The sequence below is a fragment of the Aotus nancymaae genome, unplaced genomic scaffold (genome assembly GCF_030222135.1).
Source record: "Aotus nancymaae isolate 86718 unplaced genomic scaffold, 86718_ANA_hifiasm-v0.15.2.pri h1tg000040l, whole genome shotgun sequence".
In the NCBI taxonomy this organism is placed as follows: domain Eukaryota; kingdom Metazoa; phylum Chordata; class Mammalia; order Primates; family Aotidae; genus Aotus; species Aotus nancymaae.
The window spans coordinates 77,383,514-77,407,139 of NW_026988454.1; the positions used below are offsets into that span (position 1 = coordinate 77,383,514).

Genomic DNA, 23,626 nt, shown 5'->3' on the forward strand with positions numbered 1-23,626 from the left:
ATATGCAACTGACAAGAAAATTTACTTGTTTCTGTGCCAAATAAACATAAAAAAGCCTCTTCCCCAGTTGCCCTCTCAATCTCAGCCACATATACAGCCCATGCAGGTACTGAGCCCTGGGGTTTCAGGGATTCAGCCACAGGAAGTGGGGGCAGGGAGCTGTCCAAATCCAGCCCTCAGCTAAAGCAAATAATAATGGCTGGAAGCTTAAAATAGATCCAGGGAGGAGCTCATTAATGTGAACATAGGAAGCAATTCCGCACCTCTGGCCTTATTCCTTTTGGAAATTGTTTTGGTCCATTTTTACTTCCTTTTATTCAATGCACCAGAATATACAGAATTTTACCAACATTTTTACCACATTTGACGATGAACTAATTTAGATTGGCCGAAATAATTGTTCCACTGGGACGCAGGAATTCAACTTCAGTTCAGAAAATCCCTGACATCTGACGTAGGAGGATTTATAGGTTTAGTGGAAATTGCTTTCTCCTGCTCTCCAGATTGCATCCTGTGGGTTGATTTTTTTTGCATAAGTAAACATCCTTCTAATAATGAACAGACCAATGATGTCTTAAGAGAGAAAAAGAACAATCTTTTCCTTTTTGCTGTTTCTGGAGAGAGCTGTTTGGATTTAGAAACCCATCTTGGCTGCCCCAAATATGAAGTTTGGCATCTTTCTTTTGTGGTGGGGATGGGTTTTGGCCACTGAAAGCAGAGTGCACTGGCCCGGAAGAGAAGTCCACGAGATGTCTAAGAAAGGCAGGTGAGTGGACATTTAGGGATAGAGGATTTACGAAAAGAGGGTGTGCAAAGTGAGCTTACAGTATTGTCCTGGAAACAGCATCATTTCCAGCGTATGGTGTTTTGTGTGGATGCCTTTTTCTTCCCTTTCCCTTTGTTCTCCTGCTGCTCCCCTTTTAGAAAGTTAGAATTATGTTTTCTTTTCAAATGATGCTAGATTAGATCATTTTATCAGTGCATATTTTTTAATTCCTTATGAATTGCCCTGGGTGAAAGGTAGATTCTGGAAAATAGAATATATGCACTTTTTTCTTTTTTTTAAATCAAGGGCAATTGTTTGATGTCTACATCTTAGGGTTAGAACAAATCTGTGAATTCTCAAATAACCAATGGGACCTCTATTTTGTGAGAATGATTCTGCTGTAATTATTTGTTAGATTTGTGAATCACTTTTTCATATTTTAAAAGAAAACAAAGCAGTTTTCTTCAAGCTGTATAGCTACAAGGATCATCATTAGATGGTCCCCTACCTGTAAATTGGGAGGGCCAGGGACAGAGCTGCCTGCAGGCAAGCACTTGCCTGTGGTCAACACTGAAGGTGCACGCCACCCTGTCCATGCCAGTACTTGCAGAGGGAGCTTAGACAGGGAACCAGGCTCCCCACCAGCTCCTTAGCACTCAGCCTCACCTGGGCCATTCTGACGGCAGCACTGGCAATGTCTGTCTGGAGCGCACGCCTGCTTGCCTGGCATCAGTCAACAATATAAGAGACTTGTAGACAACCTAATCCAGTGCTCTCTCTGTACTGATGAGGAAATGGAAACAGTAGGGCATTCTTGATTCTTGGTCCTTTATTAGCTTTAGCTTCACATTGAACTTCAGCTTTCTTTGAGTGTAAATATAAATAGTCTGAGAGATCAGTGAATATGAAAAGAAATCTAGCTTTTAGGAGTTTGGGGTTAGGAGGAGGGCTGTGTGTCTAGCGCCTCAGTGCCTTCCCTCCGGGGCTGGAGGGAGCCCTCCACACATGGGCTCCCAAACAGCCAGCTGTAGCTCACAGCATTTGTTTCAAGCTGTTCTTAACAATATCACAAAACTAGGAGCTAAAATACCCAGTGGTCATGGTGAGCCCTGCGGTACTAAGGCCTGTTACCATCAGAGTCAGAAGTTGCATGGGCAAACACTGGAATTTGTGGAGTGGTGCAGCTATAGAGACGATTTCATCCAAATATGCTTGTAGGGATTAAAAGCAACAACAACAACAAACTCTATTGGTCGTCATCAAAAACTTTTCCCAGGCCAGAGTTCGAGTGGCAACCTATTAGCAAATATTGGTGACTAAGAAGTCTAAGAGAGTGAAATAGACTTTCTTTTAAATAATATTTAAAAAATTTTAATTGACAAATTATGATTGTATATATTAATGGGGTACATACAAAATGATGTAAGGATATATGCATACAATGTGAAATGATTAATTAATGTATCCGTTACCTCAAATACTATTTTTTTGGGGTGAGAACATTTGAAATTTACTCAGCAATTTTGCAATATACAATTCACTATTTTTAACTATGGTCACCATGCTGTGCAATATGTCTCAAACAACTATGCCTCCTGTCTAACTGAAACTACCTCTTGGCCAGCATCTCCTCATCTCCTCAATCTCCCAGCCTCTGTAACCATCATTCTGCTCTCTGTTCATATTTCTATTGTTTTATATTTCACATACAAGGGAGGTCATACGGTTTTTGTCTTTGTTACTTGGCTTATTTCACTAAACATAATGTCCTCCAGGTTTATCCATGCTGTTGCAAATGACAGAATTTCTTTTTCTAAGGTTGAATAGTATTCCATTGTATATTACCTTTTTTTATCCATGCCTCCATTGATGGACACTTAGGTTGTTTCTATAACTTGGTTATTATGAATAATGCTGCAGTGAAAATGAGAGTGCACATATGTCTTCAACAAACTGATTTCAAGTCATTTGGATATATACCTGGACATGGGACTGCTGATCATATGGTAATTCTGTTTTTAGTTTTTTGAGGAACCCCCATACAACTATTTTCCATAATGGCTGTGTTAATTTATGTTCCCATCAACAGTGTTACAAGGGTTTTCTTTTCTCCACATCCTCGCCAAGGCTTGTTATCGTTCATCTTTTTAAGTTTTTTTTGTTTTTGTTTTTGTTTGTTTGTTTTAGAGACACAGTCTTGCTCTGTTAACGAGGCTGGATTGTAATGGTTTCAAGTGATCCTCCCACCTCAGCCTCTTGAGTAGCTGGGACTACAGGTGCGCTACCATGCCTGGGTAATTACAAAAATTTTTTTTTTCTATAGACAGGATCTCACTGTGTTGCCTGGGCTGGTCTAGAACTCCTGGCTTCAAGTGATCCTCCCACTTTGGCCTCCAAAAGTGCCAGGATTATAGGCGTGAGCCACCATGCCTGGCCATCTTTTGATAATAGCCATTCTGACTGGTGTGAGATGATATCTCATTGTGGTTCAAATGTGCATTTCCCTAATGACTAATGATGTTGAGCATTTTTTCATATATCTATTGGCCACTTGTAGCTCTTCTTTTGAAAAATGTCTATTCAAGTCCTTTGCTCATTTTTAATCAAGTTACTTGTTTTCTTGCTATTGAGTTGAGTTTCTTACGTATTTTATATACGAACCCTTTATCAGATATGTATGCCTTGCAAATATTGTCTTCCAATCTGCAGGTTGTCTCTTCACTACACTAATTGTTTATTTTGTTGTGCAGAAGCTTTCTAGTTTGATGCAATCTCATTTTTGCTTTTGTTGCCTGAGCTTTTGGAGTCAAATGCAAAAAATTCAGTGCCTAGACCAATGTTGTGTAACTTTTCTCCTATGTTTTCCTCTATCCGTTTTACAGTTTCAGGTCTTACACTTAAGTATTTAATCCATTTTGAATTGATTCTTGTAAATGGTGTGAGATAGAAGGTCCGATTTCATTCTTTTGCACGTGGATATCCACTTTTCTCAACATATTTATAGGAGAGATGTATTTTTGTTTTTGTTTTTTTCATTGTGTGTTTTTGGGACCTTTGTCGCAAATCAATTGACTGTAAATGTATGGGTTTATTATTAGGCTCTCTCTTCTGTTTCACTGGTTGATGTGTCCATCTTTATTCCAGTTCCAGGATGTTTTAATTACGATGGCTTTGTAATATAGCTTGAAATCAGGTAGTGTGATGCCTCCAGCTTAGTTCTTTTTGCTCAAGATTATTTTGGCTATTTGGGATCTTTTGTGGTACCATATGAATGTTAGGATTTTTTTTTATGTCTATGAAAAATGACTTGGAGTTTTGACAGGGATTGCACTGAATCTGTAGATCACTTTGGGAGTATGGACATTTTAACAAGATCAGTTCTTTCAATCCATAACATATCTTTCTATTTATTTGTGTCTTCTTTAATTTCTTTCATCAGTGTTTTATAGTTTTCATTGTACAAATTTTTCACTTCTTCCGTCAAATTTATTCATTAGTCTTTTTTGTAACTACTGTATATTGGATTTTTTAAAATTTCTTTTTTAGATAGTTTGTCACTAATGTATAGAAACACTACTGATTTTTGCATGTTGAATTATATCTGCAACTTTATTGTATTTGTTCATTAGTTCTGACAGTTTTGTTGGTGAAATCTTTAGGGTTTTCTACATATAAGATCCTGTCATCGGCAAACAGCAACGATTTCACTTCTTTCTTTCCTATTTGTATGCCTTTTCTTTCTTTCCCTTGTTTAACTGCTTTGCCAAGGACTTCTGGTACTATTGTTGAATAGACGTAGTGAGAGTGAGTCTTGTTACTGATCTTAGAGAGTGAAATAAAATTTCTTTGTAATTTTACTTTTAAAAACTTTCATTTTTTGACCGGTGTGGTGGCTCAAGCCTGTAATCCCAGCACTTTGGGAGGCCGAGGCGGGCGGATCACCCGAGGTCAAGAGATCGAGACCATCCTGGCCAACATGGTGAAACCCCCATCTCTACTAAAAATACAAAAATTAGCTGAGTGTGGTCCGAGTGCCTGTAGTCCCAGCTATTTGGGAGACTGAGGCAGGAGAATCACTTGAACCCAGGAGGCAGAGGTTGCAATGAGCCGAGAGCATGCCACTGCACTCCAGTCTGGCAACAGAGCGAGACTCCGTCTCAAAAATAAAAATAAAAACTTTCATTTTTTTATTTATGAAAGACATATATAAATATTATTTAAATTTACCAAAAAAAAGAGAAAATTTTTTAAAACACACAGGTATTACCCATAATCTCCAAACCCAGAAGTAACCTTGTTAACATTTTTGTGTATTTTCTTGTCTTTTTTGGTAAGCATATACTGAATACTAAGTAGTTTGGAATTATGCTATGCATATAGTTTTATAACCTTATTGTATTTAATATAATATTATCTTCATGTTTACTTATTTTAAAAGCCAAAAGAATTATCATTTGATTGGCTGCATAATCATGCAAATATGTAAATTAATGCACAGTGTGCCACCATTTCAGGGTTTTCCTCTATACAGACATTTGGTTGCTTCCTCTTGGTTATTACAAATATTCTGTATGTACGTCTTTGTATATAAAAAGAGTTGCTCACATACATAATCATTTAATTGGGATAGACTCCTGGAAGTGTTCTGGATCAAATGGCACAAGAACATTGAAAGCTCCAGATATATGTGGGCAAAGCTCTTTCCAGAATGGAAGGTAGACCCAACTTCTAACCCACAAGCCAGGTTAAACTTTATTTTTTGTAGCCTAAACTTTTAAAGGGCTCACTTAATTTCATCTAGACTCTAAATCCATAAGCTGCTGGCAATTTGTATCCAGGCTTCTTTACATGGTCATGCTAATAAAAGAGCTTATATAAACATGGGCACACCAGGGGGTGAGTCCAGTGAGATGCTGTGGGTGCAAAACTGAAGAAAGTGTTTGCACACCCCAGAGAGTGAGTGGCTCTTTCAATTTTACTCCCTATGCACCTTACCTAACTCAATCTAGTCTCCGCCCAGCAAATAATTCGTGTTTTCCCAGAATCTCCATGGGAGGCACGTCCAGATAAGGCTCACCTTCATCAATCATGCAGAATCAAGATCAGAATACCAGGGCACTGGTCAATGTTTCCAGAATAAATCAAAACTTACTGTCTCAGGCCGGGCATGGTGGCTCATGCCTGTAACCCCAGAACTTTGGAAGGCTGAGACAAGAGGATAACTTGAGCCCAGAAGTTTGAGGCTAGCCTGGTCAACAAAGTGAGCCTGTTTCTATAAAAAAAAAGCCTGGGCAACAAAGTGAGACCCTGTTTCTATAAAAAATACAAAAAAAAAATGTAGCTGGGCATGGTGATGTGTGCCTATAGTCAAAGCTACTTGGGATGATGAAGTAGGAGGATGGCTTGAGCCTGGGATGTCGAGGCTGCAGTGAGCCATGATCATGCCACTGCACTCCAGCCTGGGTCCATCTGACCCTGTCTCAAATAAACCCCCCAAAACTTACTGTCTGTCCTCTCCTCCTCTTTTCCCTGGGAGAATGGAAACATAACGTGTCTACACTCCAGGCCCCTGGACAATGCCAGCTCAGGCTATGGGAGCACAAACTGATTCTAGCAGATGCTGGAAGTACATTATCATACATTCTTTGTTGTGCTAAAGAATTTGTGTTTCATTCTGAAGGTAAAGAGGAGGTGAATGGTCTCAGCAGATTTCCATTTCAGAGAGATGATGCTTGCTTGCCCAGCAGCATGATGGAGTGCCAGGAGCGGGGCTAGAGGGGAAACAGAGAAGGTAATCCAAAGTCTATGATCAGAGGCTGAGGCCAGGTAAGAGCTGGTGCAGCCTCATTCATAGTTGAATGAATAGGATGGGGATGGGGGAGGAATGGCTATGAGAGCTTTCAAGGAACTAGAATGGTCAGAATCTGATTGGCTTTAGGGTGAGAGAGAAGTTTAGGGTGAATGTCCAGCAGGTATTTGGATTGTACGACTGGGTTGATGGTGGTGCCAGGAAGGAGAGCAGGTGGAGGAGTCGGTTTGGGGGTGAAGGTGATGAGTTTGGTATGAACATATGGACCTATGGACCGAGATATGCTTGCAAGATACCAACAGACAGCTGTCCAGTTGGCAGGAAGGGATGCAAGTCTGCAGCTCAAGAAGGAAACTGGCCTGGAGAATTAGATTTAAAGGGAGTCCCCATAGGTGGCAATGGATGAGGTGGCCGTAGATGGCATGTAGCATGAACTAAGGACCGGATCAAGGACAGACCTTGGAGAAGAGCAGCATTTAAGCAGAAGATAAAGGAAGGGGACTCAATGAAGGAAACTGGAAATGAGCAACCAGAGAAATGGGAACAGAACTGGAACACAGAGGTGTTGAGGATGCTAAGAGGCTATTTTTTTCCACAGTTATCAAGTGCTTACTGCAGGGCAGGCACTGCACTGGGCAATGAGCTCTTCACCAATCACTAAACCAGATGTGGGCTGTGCCGTCAGAGGCTTTCAGACTACGAAGGCATTCCAGCGAGGTGTCAAGGGTTTTAAGAGGGAGGGAGTGGTCAGTAGGGTCAGATCACTCCAAGGTCAAAATCAACTAGGTAGAGGGCTGAGAAGTGAGCCCTAGATATGGCAGCTAAGTGCCATTAATGATCATCCCAAGAAGAGACAGGTGTCAGCGGGTTGAAGAGAGGAGAAGAGAAAATGGAGTGAATCTGAACAGTATTTACAAGAAACTTGGCGTGAACTGAAAGACTGAGATGGGATGAAGATGGAGACAGGAGAGATTTAGGGTAGGAGGGACTTGGAGGGTTCAAAGGATGAAGAGAGGCCCGAGGCGGCAACAATGTGGCATGAGGTGTTGCTGTCGAATCCCTGTTATGCGTGACAAAGAGAAAGCTGTGGGATTATGGGCTGAGGCTCTGATCACCCTAAACGCCTTGACATTTGATTTTCTCTTAACTTAGTGCTCTCTCTTCGTCTTGGCCCTCTGCTCCCCAGAAAGTCTGCTTGGACTTGGGAGTCCTCATTTTATGCTTCCTGGTCCTCGTCTCTCTGCTGATTACAACCTGCCCTTCCTCCTTGCAGCCTCCTGAGGCCTCTGCACCTGCTGCTCCCATACTCACAATGCCCTTCTCTTTCTTATTTCTCTGGTCCATTTCTTTTCTTCCTCCAATATTTAGCAGAAATGTCACCTCCTCTGAGAAGGCTGCCTTGGTCCTCCCTCACCCCCTGGCTCTCAAGTCTCAATTAGGTGACTGACTTCTGAGTTTCTGCAGCTCTCCACCACTCCTCTCTCCAAGGACTAATCCCTCAGCCTTTTTTTTTTTTTTTAATCTTGTCTCTCTCTGCTTCTAGACTGTGAGCCCTTTAAGGGCTCAACCTGCACCATTTATCCTGGTTTCCCCACATTCAAGTACAATGGTGAATGCTCATGAAATGTTGGGCATGAATAAGTGAGTGAATCCTGACCCTTGCTATTTCCTGTACTTCATTCATTCATCGATTCAACAAATATTTATTGAGGGCACTGTACTCCAGGCACTGTGCCCATGGCTTGGGGGGCAGTGGTAAGCAAAACAGACCTGCTCCTCCCCTTGAGGTGCTGACAGTTTAGTGGGGGAGACAGACCTTAATCAGACCATTTTTTCAGAATGCAGAAATCAAAAATTTTGCAGAAGGCTGGGCATGATGGCTCACACCTGTAATCCCAGCACTTTGGGAGGCCAAGGCAGGAGGATTGCTTGAGTCTGAGAGGTCGAGACCAGTCTCGGCAACATAGTAAGACCCTGTTTCTACAAAAACAAGCAAAATTAGCCAAGTGCGATGGCACACACCTGTGGTCCTAGCTACTTGGGAGGCTGAGGTGAGAGGATCACTTGAGCCTGGGAGGTTGAGGCTGCAGTGAACTGAGATTGCAACACTGCACTCCAGCCTGGGTGGCAGTGAGACCTATCTTTTTTTTTTTTTTTTTGCTGAGTATCAGTCCTTCAAGGACCTTAGAAACTCCCTCATTTTAAAGATGAAAAGAGCAAGGCCCAAAAAGGTATACGACCTTGTGCCGTGATCACATAACATACCCACAGAGCCCCACAGCCCCCATGTTTCCACTTCTGGTACTCTCCTCTCACCCTTACAAAATGAAAGAAAGTTATATTGATAGACATAAAACTCAGGTTGAACCAAGTGAAAATGTTTTTGTACATCAAAATCAGTTGACTGTCAGCCATTCTATGTGGTTCAAATTAACATTTTCTTGCTTAATTCTTACAGCAATCCAGTAAAGTTAGTATTGTTCCCCCCATTTTATAGGAAACCGAGACACAGAAAGATCAAGTAAGTTGCCAAAGGTTAACAGCTAGTTTGGGGCTCCCCTGGGATTGAAACTGAAGTCTGGCTGATGCCAAGTCTGCGCTCCTTCCAATATCGTAAGCAGCCTCATCAAATAAATCTAACCTCAGACAAACAGTGGTGGCTCTTGGGATTGCGGGGATAGCATTGAGAAGACCTCGTGTGTGAGTCTTGACTCACCCCTGCTGAAGGCCTGGCCTCTGCTCCACTCCCCAGGTCAGAGGGCAGGAGGTGAAGTGAAGTAGAGATGTTCCATCCGCAGTTTCGCGTTTTGAAATGCATTGCGGGCTGTCTTCTTGACAAACATCCATTTTTGTTTGTTTGTTTTGGTTTTATTTTTAAGCAACTGAGACACTTAATTAGCTATGGGAATTTCAAAAGGCATTTAACAAGAGTCTAAAATGCTGGCATCAGGTCAAATAGATATCTACAAGTTAGAAAGCAGTATGTTCTATAAGAAATGAGAATTCTAATAAAGAGAATAGGTAACAAAATTTAGAGCTTTAAATTAAATTAAAAAAAAAAGAGAGTAACCCAGTGTCTTCAAGTGGGAAGGCAGATGGTATTCCCAGGCACAGGAATTCAAACATATGTACAAGGGAAAAAAACGGATGATCTAGGCTGAGTTTTTTTTTTTTTTAAGCCCGCAACTTGGACACTAGGCTGAGATTTTATCTAAGACACAGGTAGACAAACATATTCTTGTTGTGTTCTTTTTACTCTGAGGCAAGGCAGTAGCAGGCCAGGGCTCTCTGTGTGTTAGAGGCCCACCAAGTTGGTGGGAACAGAAGTCAGTAATGGTGACAAGAAGACAACTTGATCATATACCCTAAGACCCTACAGAAACTGATAGCTCAAAGCTGGGCTGGTCCCCCATACCCCAGACAGCCCTCACAGCCCTTTGGCTGCAGGCAACAGCTCAGATCTCCCTCAGATGTGCAGGCCTCAGAGGTCAAGGAGTGTTCATACTCCCTCAATCAGGGATCTACAGAGGACCAGAACCAATAGGCTGTCCACATACACATCCTTACGCCTTTCTCTGTCTGGATCACACATCTGTGGGGGCTGCCAAGTCTGAGATCTGCAGGGCAGGCCAGCAGACTGGAAATTCTGGCAGAAGCTGGCGTGTTGCCGTCTTGAGTAGGAAGGCAGTCTGGAAGCAAATTCCTCCTTCTTCAGAATTCCTTCTTCTTCAAGAAACCTTAGTCTTTTCTCTGAAGGTATATAACTGACTGGATGGGGGTTCCCCACATGATGGAGGGCAATCTGCTTTATTTAAAGTCCGCTGGTCTAAGTGTTCATCACATCTTTTAAAAATATTGTCACAGCAATATTTAGATTGAGGTTTGACCAGAACCAGTACCATGGTCCAGCCATGTTGACCCATAAAATTAACCATCACACATTTTAGAGAACGTGATTTGAAAAGCAGATTATTAGTTACCAGAAATCCACTTAGGAAGGAATAAAAGGAAATGAACTATTTAATATTTACAACCAAGGAAAAATACAAAATGCTCAACTCATTGTGTGGAAGAATGCACAGCCCCTAGAACAATTCAAGAAATGCAATATAAATAACATGATGGGTGCATGCTCATTGAGTTAATGAAAGTTAAACACACGCGCACACCCCGGTGCTAGTGGGTCTGGGGGAACCCACACCCCCATTGGCGCACCTCTGTCAGGGGACTGACCTTTCTAGCATTGCCTTCAGCCGACAGGACTAGAGTTGTGAAGCACCTCTCACGTCTCAGGGAGCCCACCGCCTTCTGGAATGGGCTTGAAAAGTTTCGAAGCCATCTCATTGCCTAGTGCCTTATTTCACAGCTGAGGAAACAGACCTGGAGAGAAGCAACTTGCCATCTCCCACTGGTCAGCAAAACGGGCTCAAGGAAGCGTGCTGGCTTCCTAACTGCCTGCTGTCCTCCTCCTGTGCCAGGTCGTGGCCTCAGAGAGCTGTGCAAACAGCTCCATTTTAAAAATGAGAAGTCACAACTTTGGCCGAACATTGTAATCACCTGCGATTTGAAGACTATTAATGGCTGGTCCCACCCTTGGAGGTTCTGATTTAATTGGTTGCTCTGTGGCCTGGGATTTTTAAGCTCCTCGGGTGATTTCAATGTGTAATCAGGGCTGAGCATTAGATGGTTGCGTGCTACCCGTCCACTATTCTGGCAGAAACTAATTCTTTTCCCTCTTCCTAATTTGAAGACCACTCTCTCTGATGGAGAATAGCAAAGTAAAATCGGATTCTGTTAGCAGAATCTCAGCCTTATCATAATTGTTTATTAACATTACCTCATCTCTGCCAGGCGCGGTGGCTCACACTTGTAATCCCAGCATTTTGGGAGGGCAAGGCAGGCAAATCATTTGAACTCAGAAGTTCAAGACTGGCCTGGGCAGCATGGCAAAACCCTGACTCCACAAAAAACACAAAAATTAGCTTGGCATGGTGGCACATGCCTGTAATCCCAGCCACTCAGGAGGCTGAGGTGGGAGGATAGCTTGAGCCCAGGAGGTCAAGGCTGCAGCTGGCCAGGATTATGCCACTGCATTGCAGCCTGGGCAACAGAGTGAGACCCTCTCTGTCTCTCGCTCAAAAATATTAAAATTAAAAAAAATTAAAACCTCGCTTCATCTTCTCCAAGCGGTATATTTCCTTCTACTGACTCTCCTAGCTCAGGATGCAACTGGAAAGAATTCTGCTTATCTTTACCATGTCTTTTGAGTCTCATTTAGATGCTGGCCTCCCTTGACTCATTTCAACGGGTCCCTTCAATTCTGTGGAATACACCCTTGAGTTTGTGCTTCTCCTTCCATATTTTGTACCTGTCTTTGTAGAGTCAGTTCTGCACACCGCTAAGAGATGGGTGACGTAGAGGCCGGGCATGGTGGCTCACAACTATCATCCCAACACTGAATGGGCTTGAGGTAGAAGAATCCCTTGAACCTAGGATTCAAAGACCAGCTTGGGCAACACAATGAGACCCCCTCACTACACAATTTCTTTTTAATTAGCTGGGCATGATATCACACACCTGTGGTCCTAGCTACTTGGGAGGCTGAGGCAGGAGGATTGCTTTAGCACAGGAAGTTGAGGCTGCAGTGAGCTCTAATAGCACCACTACACTCCAGCCTTGGGCAACAGAGAGATCTTTTTTTTTTAAAAAAAAAAGTAGAGTCTCTCATCTGTTGATCCCATGGTGAAGTGAGTGGGATAGTCAGAAGGCCTATCACCACAACAGCACGGTGTGCACCTTCTGAGAAAAGCAGGTAAAGGAGAGAAGCACTGAATTCAGTGGGAAGGAGAAAAGTCCAGGAGTGCTTTCAGGAGGAGGTGGTATTTTATCTGGGAGTGCATGGAGTTGTCTGGGTAAGAAAGGGTAGGAAGAATGGTGGGAAGGGCAGCCCAGATAGTTGGGACATCGGGAGCAAAGCATAGAGATGTAATTGACAACGGCAAGAAGTTGGGGGCAGAGTGGGTGCCTTATTATGGGCCTTATATGCCCAACTTCCATGGATTTTACTTTGAGGATGAAAGGTTTTAAGAAGGGAAGTGACATAATTGTGATTTTCATTCCAAGGTGTTGGTGGAATGGTTGGATTAGAGAAGGGCAAGACCAGAGGCAGGAAAGCCTGCTGCCTCCCATGTGCTAAGTAATGACACCTCAGGCAGGGGGAGTGGGGATGGAGGGGCAGGAGAGCAGGGGCGGGGCGGGGGTGTTGAGAAGCTCAGCCAGGACTGGCCGCCTGAGTGCTGTGGGCAGGGCCGCAGATAGCGTTTCCTGGTCTTTATGCACATCAGAAAAATGTACCTCTATGCGCAGATACACCTGTAAGCAGTGGAGCTAGAGCCGGCTGTACCCTGGAGGAGGATGTGAGAGATGTGGGGGTGGGGGTGCCAAGGACAGTATCTGGGTGTTTTGCGCTACCTACAAGGACTTCTTTTCTTGGCTGTTACAAATGCCAAGAAAGCAAGATCATTTTCATTAGCCAGTTTCTGCTTCCTTGTAAACATTAAATTCTCTATCTTCTCAGATGAAATAATCAGCAAGGTGAACTGTAACTTATCAGATGCTTGGCCATTAGCTGAATGAGCCTTCCAGCAGCCCTCCCTCCTTACAAACCCCCATCCCTGCTCCAGCTCACCTTTGAGAGAGTTCTGGTACCTCTTTTGGGAAAACATCCATGCACAGACTAAGAACTAGAACAAGCAGACATCAAGAAGAAGTCTCATAGGTTGGAACTTGTTGTTTTATCCAAAATAAAAGTGGGTGTTCAACAAATGTACACCCTATGTTCAGTTCAAAAAGCTGTCTTGAATGTCATTCTCTATCATCCTAACTTGGTACATGCCTATCCTTTCTTCATAACCTCCTGCAGCTCATTCAATAAATATTTACTGTGTGCCAACTTTGTGCAAGGTCCGTATTAGCTCGTACATGAGGAGATGATAAGCTCAGACCTTCCACATCTAAGCCAGATTCCTGGCAGTGAAAGGCAAATCTTCCGACACAATGCTGCGGCCAGCCTTGCTTCCAACCCTGGAGCCAGAACCCTCGACTCTGACTTCTGACTCCTTCATTTTACAAGTTATTTAAAGTCTTTGTGTCTCAGTTTTCTTCGTATAAAATGGGGATAATGATGGGGCTTACCTCATAGAGTTGTTTTGAGGAATAAATGAAGTTAACGCGCGTAACAGGAGTTAGTATAGTAACAAGCACACAGGAAGGGCTCAAGCAGTGTTAGTTTTTCCTATGATTTGTTTTGTGTAACACCTGATTTCAAGAGTAATAATCATACCCTCTGCTGGTAAAAAAAAAAAAAAAATGCCAATAAAGCTGGGTGCGGTGGCTCATGCCTGTAATCCTAGCACTTTGGGAGGCCGAGGTGGGTGGATCACCTGAGGTCAGGAGTTCAAGACCAGCGTGGCCATCAGGGTGAAACCCCATCTTAAAAAAAAAAAAATGCCAATGATGTGAAAAATATTCCATGATATAATTTGAGTTTAAAAGAAAATTTCAAACAGTGTAATTCTCCAAGAATTAGAATATGCCAGGGGCAGTGGCACGTGCCTGTAGTCCCAGCTACTCGGGAGGCTGAGGTGGGAGGATCGTTTGAGCCCAGGAGTTCTGGGCTGTAGTGCGCTATGCCAATCAGGTGTCCGCACTAAGTTCGGCATCAATATGGTGACCTCCCAGGAGCAGGGGACCACAGGTTGCCTACGGAGGGGTGAACCGGCCCAGGTCGGAAATGGAGCAGGTCAAAACTCCTGTGCTGATCAATAGTGGGATTGCGCCTGTGAATAGCCACTGCACTCCAGCCTGAGCAACATAGCAAGACCCTGTCGCTGAAAAAAAAAAAAAAAGAAAGAAAAAGAATATACAGATGCAGAATGACAGAGGTTACTTCTGAGTTATATTCATCTTCTCCTTTATGATTAATCTATTTTCTAAATTTTTTTACATGGGCATGTAAACAGGGAAAAAAGTTATTTAGTAATATTAAACAATAGTGAAAAAGACCATAACTTTATTCTGTTCATCAGTCTTCTCTTGGCTAGAATCCAGGCTTCATGAAGGCAAAGCCAGTGGCATCTCAGAATCTGACAAATCTCGTTTCATCAATGTCTGGTTTCATTTCGGGCCGGCCCAAAGTCAAAGTAAGAGCTGGGCCAAGATTTTTTTCCGTTCCAACTTCCTCTTTCATTCTCTCCTGTCTCCCGTTTTAGGTGCCCATCTAATCAGCTCATCTTAGGGTGGCTGATTCCTTCTTCATTCAGCTAATAGGTATTGAGAGTCCACAGGGGTCCAGCCCTGTGCAAGGGACTGAATGCAAAGAGAATTCTGCCCTCGGTGTCCTCCAGCCTCATGCCGTCCCTGCTGCCCATCAACTGTGATGGCCCATCACGGGAAACGCATGCCACTCCCCGGCCTTAGCTCTGCCCACGCCTGCAGAGCGCACACCTGCCTCTGCTCCATTTTGCTACAGATGACATAATCCCTGTGCATCTGTTCTGATGTGTCCCTGTGCATCAATCGAGTCCTGGCAGAAAACAGCATTGCCTTCAAAAGGGCTTAACTCATGATAATTGAATAAAAGGACAATTCGAAGAGATATGAACAGAGTTCAGGGATCCAGTCAGGCATGCTGATGCCCCCAAGGACAAGGAACAGCAGGAAGCCAGGACTACCCCTTGACTAGAAGGGGAAATATTATTATTGGAGCTTATTGAAGATACTGTGATTATCTGCAATCACAGAGCAACACAGGCATTGCTAGTCCCTCGCATCAAAGCAGGGAGAGAATGAAGAATAAATACCCTGACCTCTTTCTTCTTCCTCATCTTCCTCTCTCATCTCCTATCAGTGCCCATTTGACTGAAATCATGAGCCAAAGAGCGAGGATGCTCAAGTGATGCAGTTCACCTGGCAATGTGTGACTCTCATAATGACGGTTTTATGGTGGATCAAAGTTAAAATGTACATGTCCTTAAGAGCTTCCTAAAAGAAGGGCATCCTCTTCAGGCCTGGCGAGACCAGTGGGGAGCTGTTTTAGGTCAGAGCTCTGCAAATTAAGCCTTCTAAGTAATGAATGCTCTAGTTACTACTGTAGTACTTGGGAAATGCTCCACAAGAGGTTAAATGAATGCATTGAAGGTTCCAGTTTTTCCTTCTTCTTTCACATTTTATTCTGGTTAGATTTGAAGCAAATCTGGAGGGAGAGGGGTGCTTGTCAATGATTTGAGTACCTAGACTGTCTCTGCAATATTTTTACTTTTTATGTTCACAGTAGGCCTCAAAGACAAAGACGAGAAGTACACGAAGATGCCCACAAGCAAGTCAGGTATGGCCAGAAGCACATGCACACCATTCTGCAGATGTTTCTTTCCTGAACCTCAACCGTAGTGATTTTCAGCAGAGCCCCCTCCACGACCCCTCACCAAGGATCAGGAAGTGGAGGGTGGGGGACCAGTGCAAGCGGAGCCTGAAAGGAGAAAGCAGGTGGGGGCAGGGGGCGGCTCCTGGATCAAGCTGGTGAGAGAGGATGTCAGTGGCAATGGGGGCTGGTGTTCCTCCTCTTGAGCCTGGGTTCCTCCCTATACCTGTAAGCAGCTTGCTGGTTCAGATTCTTTCCCTGGGCCATCTCGTTTGCAGTCAGCACTATAGTTTCCTCACGTTAGAAGGACACTTCCTGGTGGGTTCGGAAATGGCAGTGGCTCCTCCTGTTCGTGTACTACTTTCTAGTTTGAGAAGTACTTCTAGGTTGGGTGCAGTGGCTAACGCCTGTAATCCCAGCACTTTGGGAGGCCGAGGTGGGAAGATTGCTTGCAGGCCAGGGGTTTGAGACCAGCCTGGGCAACATAGTGGGATCCCCATCTCTACAGAACATTTAAAAATTAACTGGACTCAGTTTCTTGTACCTGTAGTTCCAGCTATTTGGGAGGTTGAGATGGGAGGATCACTTGAGCCCAGGATCACTGGAGGCCTAGAGTTTGAGGCTGAAGTGAGCTCATGATAGGTCACTGTACTCCGGCTTGGGTGACAGAACTTTCTAGTCTGAGAAGTACTAAAAATAAATAAAAATATCTGTGTCTAAAAATAAATAAAAATATAAAATAAAGAGGGGATAACCAAGAATATATATCTATATATACTTGTATACAAGAAACTGGTCAGATAGACAAGAAACCAATAAGAGAAACACCTGGCCAGTTGTGGTTCACACCTGTAATTCCAGCACTTTGGGAGGTTGAGGGGGGTGGATCACTTGAGGCCAGGAGCTTGAGACTAACTTGGCCAACATGGCGAACCCCACATCTCTGCTAAAAATATAAAACTTAGCTGGGCGTGGTGGCAGCTGGCTGTAATCTCAGCTACTTGGGAGGCTGAGGCATGAGAATCACTTGAACCTGGGAGGCGGAGGTTGCAGTGAGTCGAGATCATACCACTGCACTCCAGCCTGGGTGACAGAATGAGACTCTTGTCTCAAAAAAAAAAAAAAACAAAACACCTGTGGATGAGGGCTAGGTAGGGGCAGGGTGGGTGGAAGCAGAAGGGAGATGCTGAGTCTTCACTACATTTCTTTTTTTTTTTAAATTGTCAAATGCTAAAAGTATGTTACCAATTGAGAAAAAGTGAAAGTAAATACAAATGACCCCAGGTGCAGTTTAGAAGCAGCAGCAGGAGGATGCCAACTATCCTTCCATGCAGACAGGATAGTTGGCATTGCCCTTGAGGGTAAGACCCCACTCCCTCCACAGTGGGCCAAGAGAGGTTGGGATGCCAGGCTTGGACCATACTCACTAGCTCTCCTCTCCAGCTCAAAACCCCCCCAAAAAGTTAAGACATTTTAAGGGAATTTGGGCTATTAGTAATAAGAGTGGAACCAGCAATTTTCAGTCTTGGTGACACATTCAAATCATCTGGTAAGCTTTAAAAATACCAATTTCCAGACCCTATTCTTAGACTGTTCAAATCAGCATCTCTGAGGTGGGGCCTGGGCATCAGTATTTTTAAAACTCCACAGTCATGTTCAAAGCCAATGTCTTGGACCTTCTGGGTCAGTTCATTTATCCAGAAAGATGGAGAAAGGAAGAGGGGATGTCCAATAGCTTAAAAGAAGAAATAGCACACCCCGTCACACCTATCCAGATCAAGTCAGAATGCAAGTTCTTTTTTATCTGGCTTGGCTGGAATATATGATCAACCTGGTTTCTTCCCCCTTGGCAGCCCAATTCTGAAACGAAGCCCTGACATCACCAAATCGCCTCTGACAAAGTCGGAACAGCTTCTGAGGATAGATGATCATGATTTCACCATGAGGCCTGGTTTCGGAGGTACGGGATATACACTGGCAGGGTGTCCTCTTCCTTCTGGTCTCTGTCTGTGGGCAGGAAATTCAGCCAAGGGACAGCACAGCTTTGCTCTCCCCTGACCTGGTCTGCCTCAGTTGTGCTTGGTGGACAAGACATGGAGCCCAAAGAACATTCTGAGCATCTGCCTTGCCCAGCCCTGGGTTCTGCTGAACAGTCTCAGGACGTATCTGCGGCTGGATGGCTACTACCCCTGACAAGGATGGCTCATGGTGAGGCAGGCCAGCAGCTGGCTGCAGGAAGGGCAGGGGAACACAGGGCAGCCGCCGCCCAATACAGCCTCCTAAAAATGCTCTGAAATAACAGCCTTGGATTATATTTGTTGTCATCTGGGAGCTGGCAGACAGAGTTCAGGGTGCATATCCTTAGGCAGAGTGTGGTCCACTCATTTTAATTAGATGAAAATAGCTTGAGAGAATAATGATTTCGTCCAGAAGAATGGCAAAACCCTTTGAAACTTAGCCTGCAGCTGCTGGGTTTCAGCCTTCTTAGCGTCAAGAAGTTTTCAGCCTTATGGGTTTATTTTCCAGGAAAAAAAAATATTTATTTTAGAAATCATTCTTGGCTGGGCATGGTGTCTCGTGCCTGAAATCCGAACGCTTTGGGAGGCTGAGGCAGGCGGATTGACTGAGCTCAGGAGTTTGAGAACAGCCTGAGCAACATGGTGAAACCCTGTCTCTACTGAAAATACAAAAATTAGCCAGTGGTGGTGTGCACCTATAGTCCCAGCTATTCAGGAGGCTGAGGTATGAGAACTGCTTGAACCCAGGAGGCAGAGGTTGCAGTGAGCTGAGATCACACCACTGCACTCCTGCCTGGGCAACAGAGTGAGACTCTGACTCCAAAAAAATTTAAAAAAAAGAAATCATTCTCATACCTTTTATTTCTTCCAGTCACTTTTGCCCAAGGAATAAATAGGCTGTAGAACAGAGTCTCTATCCAATCTAATCCACCATTGTTGAATCCAAACCCACCTTTTACTCCATAATGATTCAGTGTGCTCCATGCCTGCACTTCATCCTGACAGCAGGGAAGAAAGGGGGCAGGAATCAATTCCCTTTATTATGCTTCCTTATTCTTTATCAGTATTGAGTCTGCATGGCCCAGAAATAACAAAAAATAGAATGCTTTAAAGCCGTCCTTAAACAGGCATCCTTTCTCCCCTGAAGCTACTCCATCATGTTGCAAAGATGCAGATCTGTGGGTTTGGCAAATGATCTGAATATGACTTCAGTTCTGAGTGCCTATCACCAAACAATGCCTTTCTCATGGCCAGATGAGGGACGCTGGCTTCCAGGATGAAAGAGGGTGCAAAACCAGAAGGCAAATCTAGAGAATAATGTGGGTGACCTTGTGCTAAGAAGTCAGTTACTCTTAGATCAGACCCAGCCTTTGACCTAGGCCTTCATCGTACCTTCAGAGGAACATATATAACCAAGAAAGGATGTTTCCAGACTTTCGCTGGAATATTTCAGAAAGCCAGCCTATGATACCATGCTTAGATCTCTGGTTTGACTTCAGGATGGCGTGACCAAACCTCCAAGTCTAACATGACATTGAGGTTCCAGGGGAAATGCTCATTTTGCCTATCTTCTCCATACTAAAAGTTCAAGTAAAAATAGTGAATGCTCTTGTCACGCTCTGTCCCCAGGCCCTGCCATTCCTGTTGGTGTAGATGTGCAGGTGGAGAGTTTGGATAGCATCTCAGAGGTTGACATGGTAAGTGCTTCTCTGACCAGAGCCACGGCAGGGGGTTTCACAAAGCCTGTTGTAGGCCAGGAGTTCCATGCACCTGAATTCAATTAGTCTGACAACTTCCCTGGGTGGTGGGAATCCCCACAGTCTTTTTACAGATGGCTCAAGATTTGCCCACAGCCACCCAAGTGGTATGAAACAGAGGCAGATAACAAGCCTGACCTTTCCCGCTCCAGGGCCTAGGCTCTTGCCACTGGGATGCATTTTCCGGACAAAGGCTCTCAAATGTAAGCAGCAGGGCCCAAGTTTGCAGCTGCCAAGTAGTCAGACACATCTTACTCCTGTGGATTCTGTACCTGGTTGTGGAAATGCAAAAGAAGCAAAAGAGTGTCCTTCCCCGCCGCCCCTTTTTGGTGGGTTCAGATGAAAAGTGCAACATCCTCCAAGTCCTTGACTTACAGGACGTTTTAGGGACCTGTCTTAGTTTGGGTCCCCCAAGAAGCAGACCTGAGAGAAGCATTCACAAGTATAAGTAGTTTATTTGGGAAGCGATCCTGGGAAACACCAGAACAGAGTGGGGAAGGGACAGAGGAAGAGAAGGAAGCAAAGAGGACTGTGCTATCAAACCAGTTACTATGGAACTGGTATAAAACTCAGTTATAGAAACGTAGAACTCAGTGCCACTGGAGTACTCTGGGAGTCAGTGAAGAGAACACTTCAGGGTTATCCAACTCAGGGGTGCAGGAGCTGGGGTATTTATCCACCGCCTTCTCTCTGGTTGAGTGCTGCTTGCAGGCATTGACTTTCTGGCACTTGTGGCTTGAGTCACACATGGTGACAGCAGCAGCCTCTCAAGTGTAGAGTGAATGCCGGGAGCTTGGGGCAGGGCCAGGCACACTCACACTGTCTGCTCCAGGCTTCTAGCTGAGTTCCTCCCCCACAGCGTTCCCTTCCTCCTACTGCAGCAAACTCCAGGGACTCACAAGACCTCATTTGGCCCAATTTCATTCCCCAGCCAAGTGATGGCTCCACAGGGACTACAGAATCCACACCTCAGTGGGTTTGTGTGTGTCTGGGGTTCCTTCTGTGCCCCTCTGCCCCCCAGGACTTTACGATGACCCTCTACCTGAGGCACTACTGGAAGGACGAGAGGCTGTCTTTTCCAAGCACCAACAACCTCAGCATGACATTTGATGGCCGGCTGGTGAAGAAGATCTGGGTCCCTGACATGTTTTTCGTGCACTCCAAACGTTCCTTCATCCATGACACCACCACAGACAACGTCATGTTGCGGGTCCAGCCCGATGGGAAAGTGCTCTACAGTCTCAGGTAGGAAGAAAGGCAGATCGTTCATCTTAACCAAGAAAAGCATTGGTTTCACAACAGCAATTTGGGTTTTTGGCTCTGAATGTCTACTTTCTAACTTTTCAGTAGCTACCAGCTTCGCAACGTCAACTTTATACATGAGTAGAAATCTAAAAGGTATATTCAGCCTTGAAAATATATTTGGGGCAATTTCTCAAGCTGATACTATTCTATATATTATATTTCAATAATAAAAAAGTTTATTTCTCTAGTAGGAGTCAGAGAAATAGATAATGTGTTCTCAAGGACTTACCTCCTACAATGTCTCTGATTCTCATCTTTTGGGAACATTTTAGAACTTTGGTTTTTAAAAAAAGTTATTTTGCTTCATCTGGCCACCACAGGCATATTTTCCCTCCTTTCTCTCCATAGTGTCCTGCTTGAGAAACTATGGGGACCCCGGGCTACTTGATGACTTGAAGTGCCATTCTGAACATCACTTTTAAAATATAAAGAATTAAATCTTCTCACCAATTCAGATACTTCAGAAATGTTTACTTGCTCGTTAAGCACTGGCTCAGGGAAGCTTTCCTTAAACACAGCTCTGCAGTGTGGTTTTCAGGCTGCACAGAAGCTTTAGAAACTCATGGTATTCACCTCCCTAGGAGGCATGTGGAGATGAGCAGCAGGCCTTCACAGAGAAGGGATGTGTTCACTTGCTGTGGGGTATTCCTGTTGTGCTGTGTGGAGGGTGCATTCCAGTTTCATGGACTTTGCTTTGACTTCCGTGTTGATGAGTGGTAAAGAGGAATCCACACATCAATGTATAAATAGAGGGTTCATGGATGGTTACACAGTAGACCTATAGAATAAGAGGTTGCAATGTTGAAGCTGAATTTCTGGCTCCATTGCCCAAAGGAATATTTATAATGATCCCTCCATATTCATTCTGGCCTGGAACCTAAGTAATTAGGTACCTGACACAGAGTGAGGTTATGAGGTTTCCATCTTTAAGGTTTAAAATGCTTCCTCCCGTAAGAAGTACTCAGGCGGGTCCAGGATGTGCAGCCCTTCCCCAAACCATGTTGAACTGGCTCTCCCTGAGGTCCGCACTTCTGAGGCAGGTTTTCTTTTCTCTTTTTCTTTCTTTTGCTTTCCTTTCTTTTTCTTTTTATTCTTTCCTTCCCTTCTGTTTACTTCCCTTCCCTCCCTCCCTCTCTTTTTCTTTCTTTTCTTTTCTTTTCTTTCTTTCTCTCTCTTCTTTCTCTTTCTCTCTCTCTTTTTCTCTTTTTCTTTCTTTTTTTTCAGAGTTTTGTTCTGTTGCCCAGGCTGTAGTACTGTAGTGTGATCATGGCTTTACTGCAGCCTCAACTTCCCAGACCCAAGCAGTAATCTGACTTCTGCCTCCCAAGTGGCTGGGACCAAAGGCATGTGCCACTATATCCAGATACTTTTCTAAAAAAAATATTTTTGTAAAAACAGAATGTCCCTATGTTGCTCAGGCTGGTCTTGAACTCCTGAGCTCAAGCCATCCTCCCACCTTAGCCTTCCAAAGTGCTGGTATTATAGGTGTGAGTCATCATACCTGGCCTCCTGAGGCAGGTTTTCAAGGCATCTTAAGGCTCAAAAACTACCAATACAACAACACAACCCAGTGGCAGTTTGCTGATTTCTGCAGTGTAAATACTCCCGTCCTGGCTGATTTCAAGCTCCCAACCTGATGTCACTAAATCCAGAATTAGGAAGAAATTCATGACAGCACACCATTATGCAGTATTTCTACCATGCAGATGCAGTAAGTGTAAATGGCTTCAAGAATATAGATAATCATAAAATGTAGTGAAATAATTAGGAAGTGATATTTATTACTTTTGTTTTTACAAGATAAGTCTGGTAATAGTGAATTCTCTCAGCTTTTGTTTGTTTGGAAAAGACTTCATCTCTCCTTTATATTCAAAGGAAAATTTGGTTGGATACAACATTCTTGCAGTTTTTTTCTCTGAGCACTTTGAAAATGTTCTTCTACTTCCTCCTGGCCAGAATGGTTTCCATTAGGAAGTCTGTTGTCAGACAAATTGGAGCTTTTTTTCTTTTTGTTTTTAAAACTAGTCAAGTGCAGTAGTGAGAAGGGGGAAAAGAGCAGAACAGGGAGTTCGATCTGTGACTGTGAACAATCAGCTGAGATTTCTCACTACCTTCAGACCAGCCAAATTGGAGCTTTTTAATGTTATTTGCCTTATTTATCTTGCTGCTTTTAGGATCCTCTCTTTGTTCTTGACCTTTGAGATGAATTACTGTATGTCTGGAGGTAGTCTTAATTGCATTGATTCTGTTCAGTGTTCTCAGACCTTCCTATAACTGTATATTTAACTCTTTCTTCAGTTTTGGAAAGTTTCCTGTTACTACTCCTTTGAATACACTTTCCACCCCTTGCTGTTGCTCATCTCTTTCTTGAACACCAATAATTCTTCTTAGATTAGGTCCTTTGGGGTAATTTTCCATATCTTGTAGGCAACTTTCATTCCTTTTTATTCTTTTTTTATTTTTTCTCATCTGACTATAATTTCAAATAGCCAGCCTTCTAACTCATGGATTCTTTCCTCTGCTTGGTTCACTTTGCTGCTGAGAGCCTCTAAA

General features: G+C 43.7%; 1 protein-coding gene across 2 annotated transcripts in view; it reads left to right on the forward strand.

Annotated features, from left to right (window-relative positions):
• The first annotated feature begins 296 nt into the window (after positions 1 to 296).
• Positions 297 to 23,626, forward strand: part of GABRR1 (gamma-aminobutyric acid type A receptor subunit rho1) — a 40,015-nt gene continuing 16,685 nt past the window's right edge. The window contains exons 1-5 of one of the 2 annotated variants that reach the window (XM_012444304.2): positions 297 to 766; positions 15,907 to 15,960; positions 17,847 to 17,953; positions 19,641 to 19,708; positions 20,790 to 21,013. In XM_012444304.2, the coding sequence (XP_012299727.1) occupies positions 663 to 766; positions 15,907 to 15,960; positions 17,847 to 17,953; positions 19,641 to 19,708; positions 20,790 to 21,013 (557 nt within the window). In that variant the 5' untranslated portion in view covers positions 297 to 662. The remainder of the gene's footprint in view (positions 767 to 15,906; positions 15,961 to 17,846; positions 17,954 to 19,640; positions 19,709 to 20,789; positions 21,014 to 23,626) is intronic. The other variant, XM_012444305.2, reaches the window with a different exon arrangement.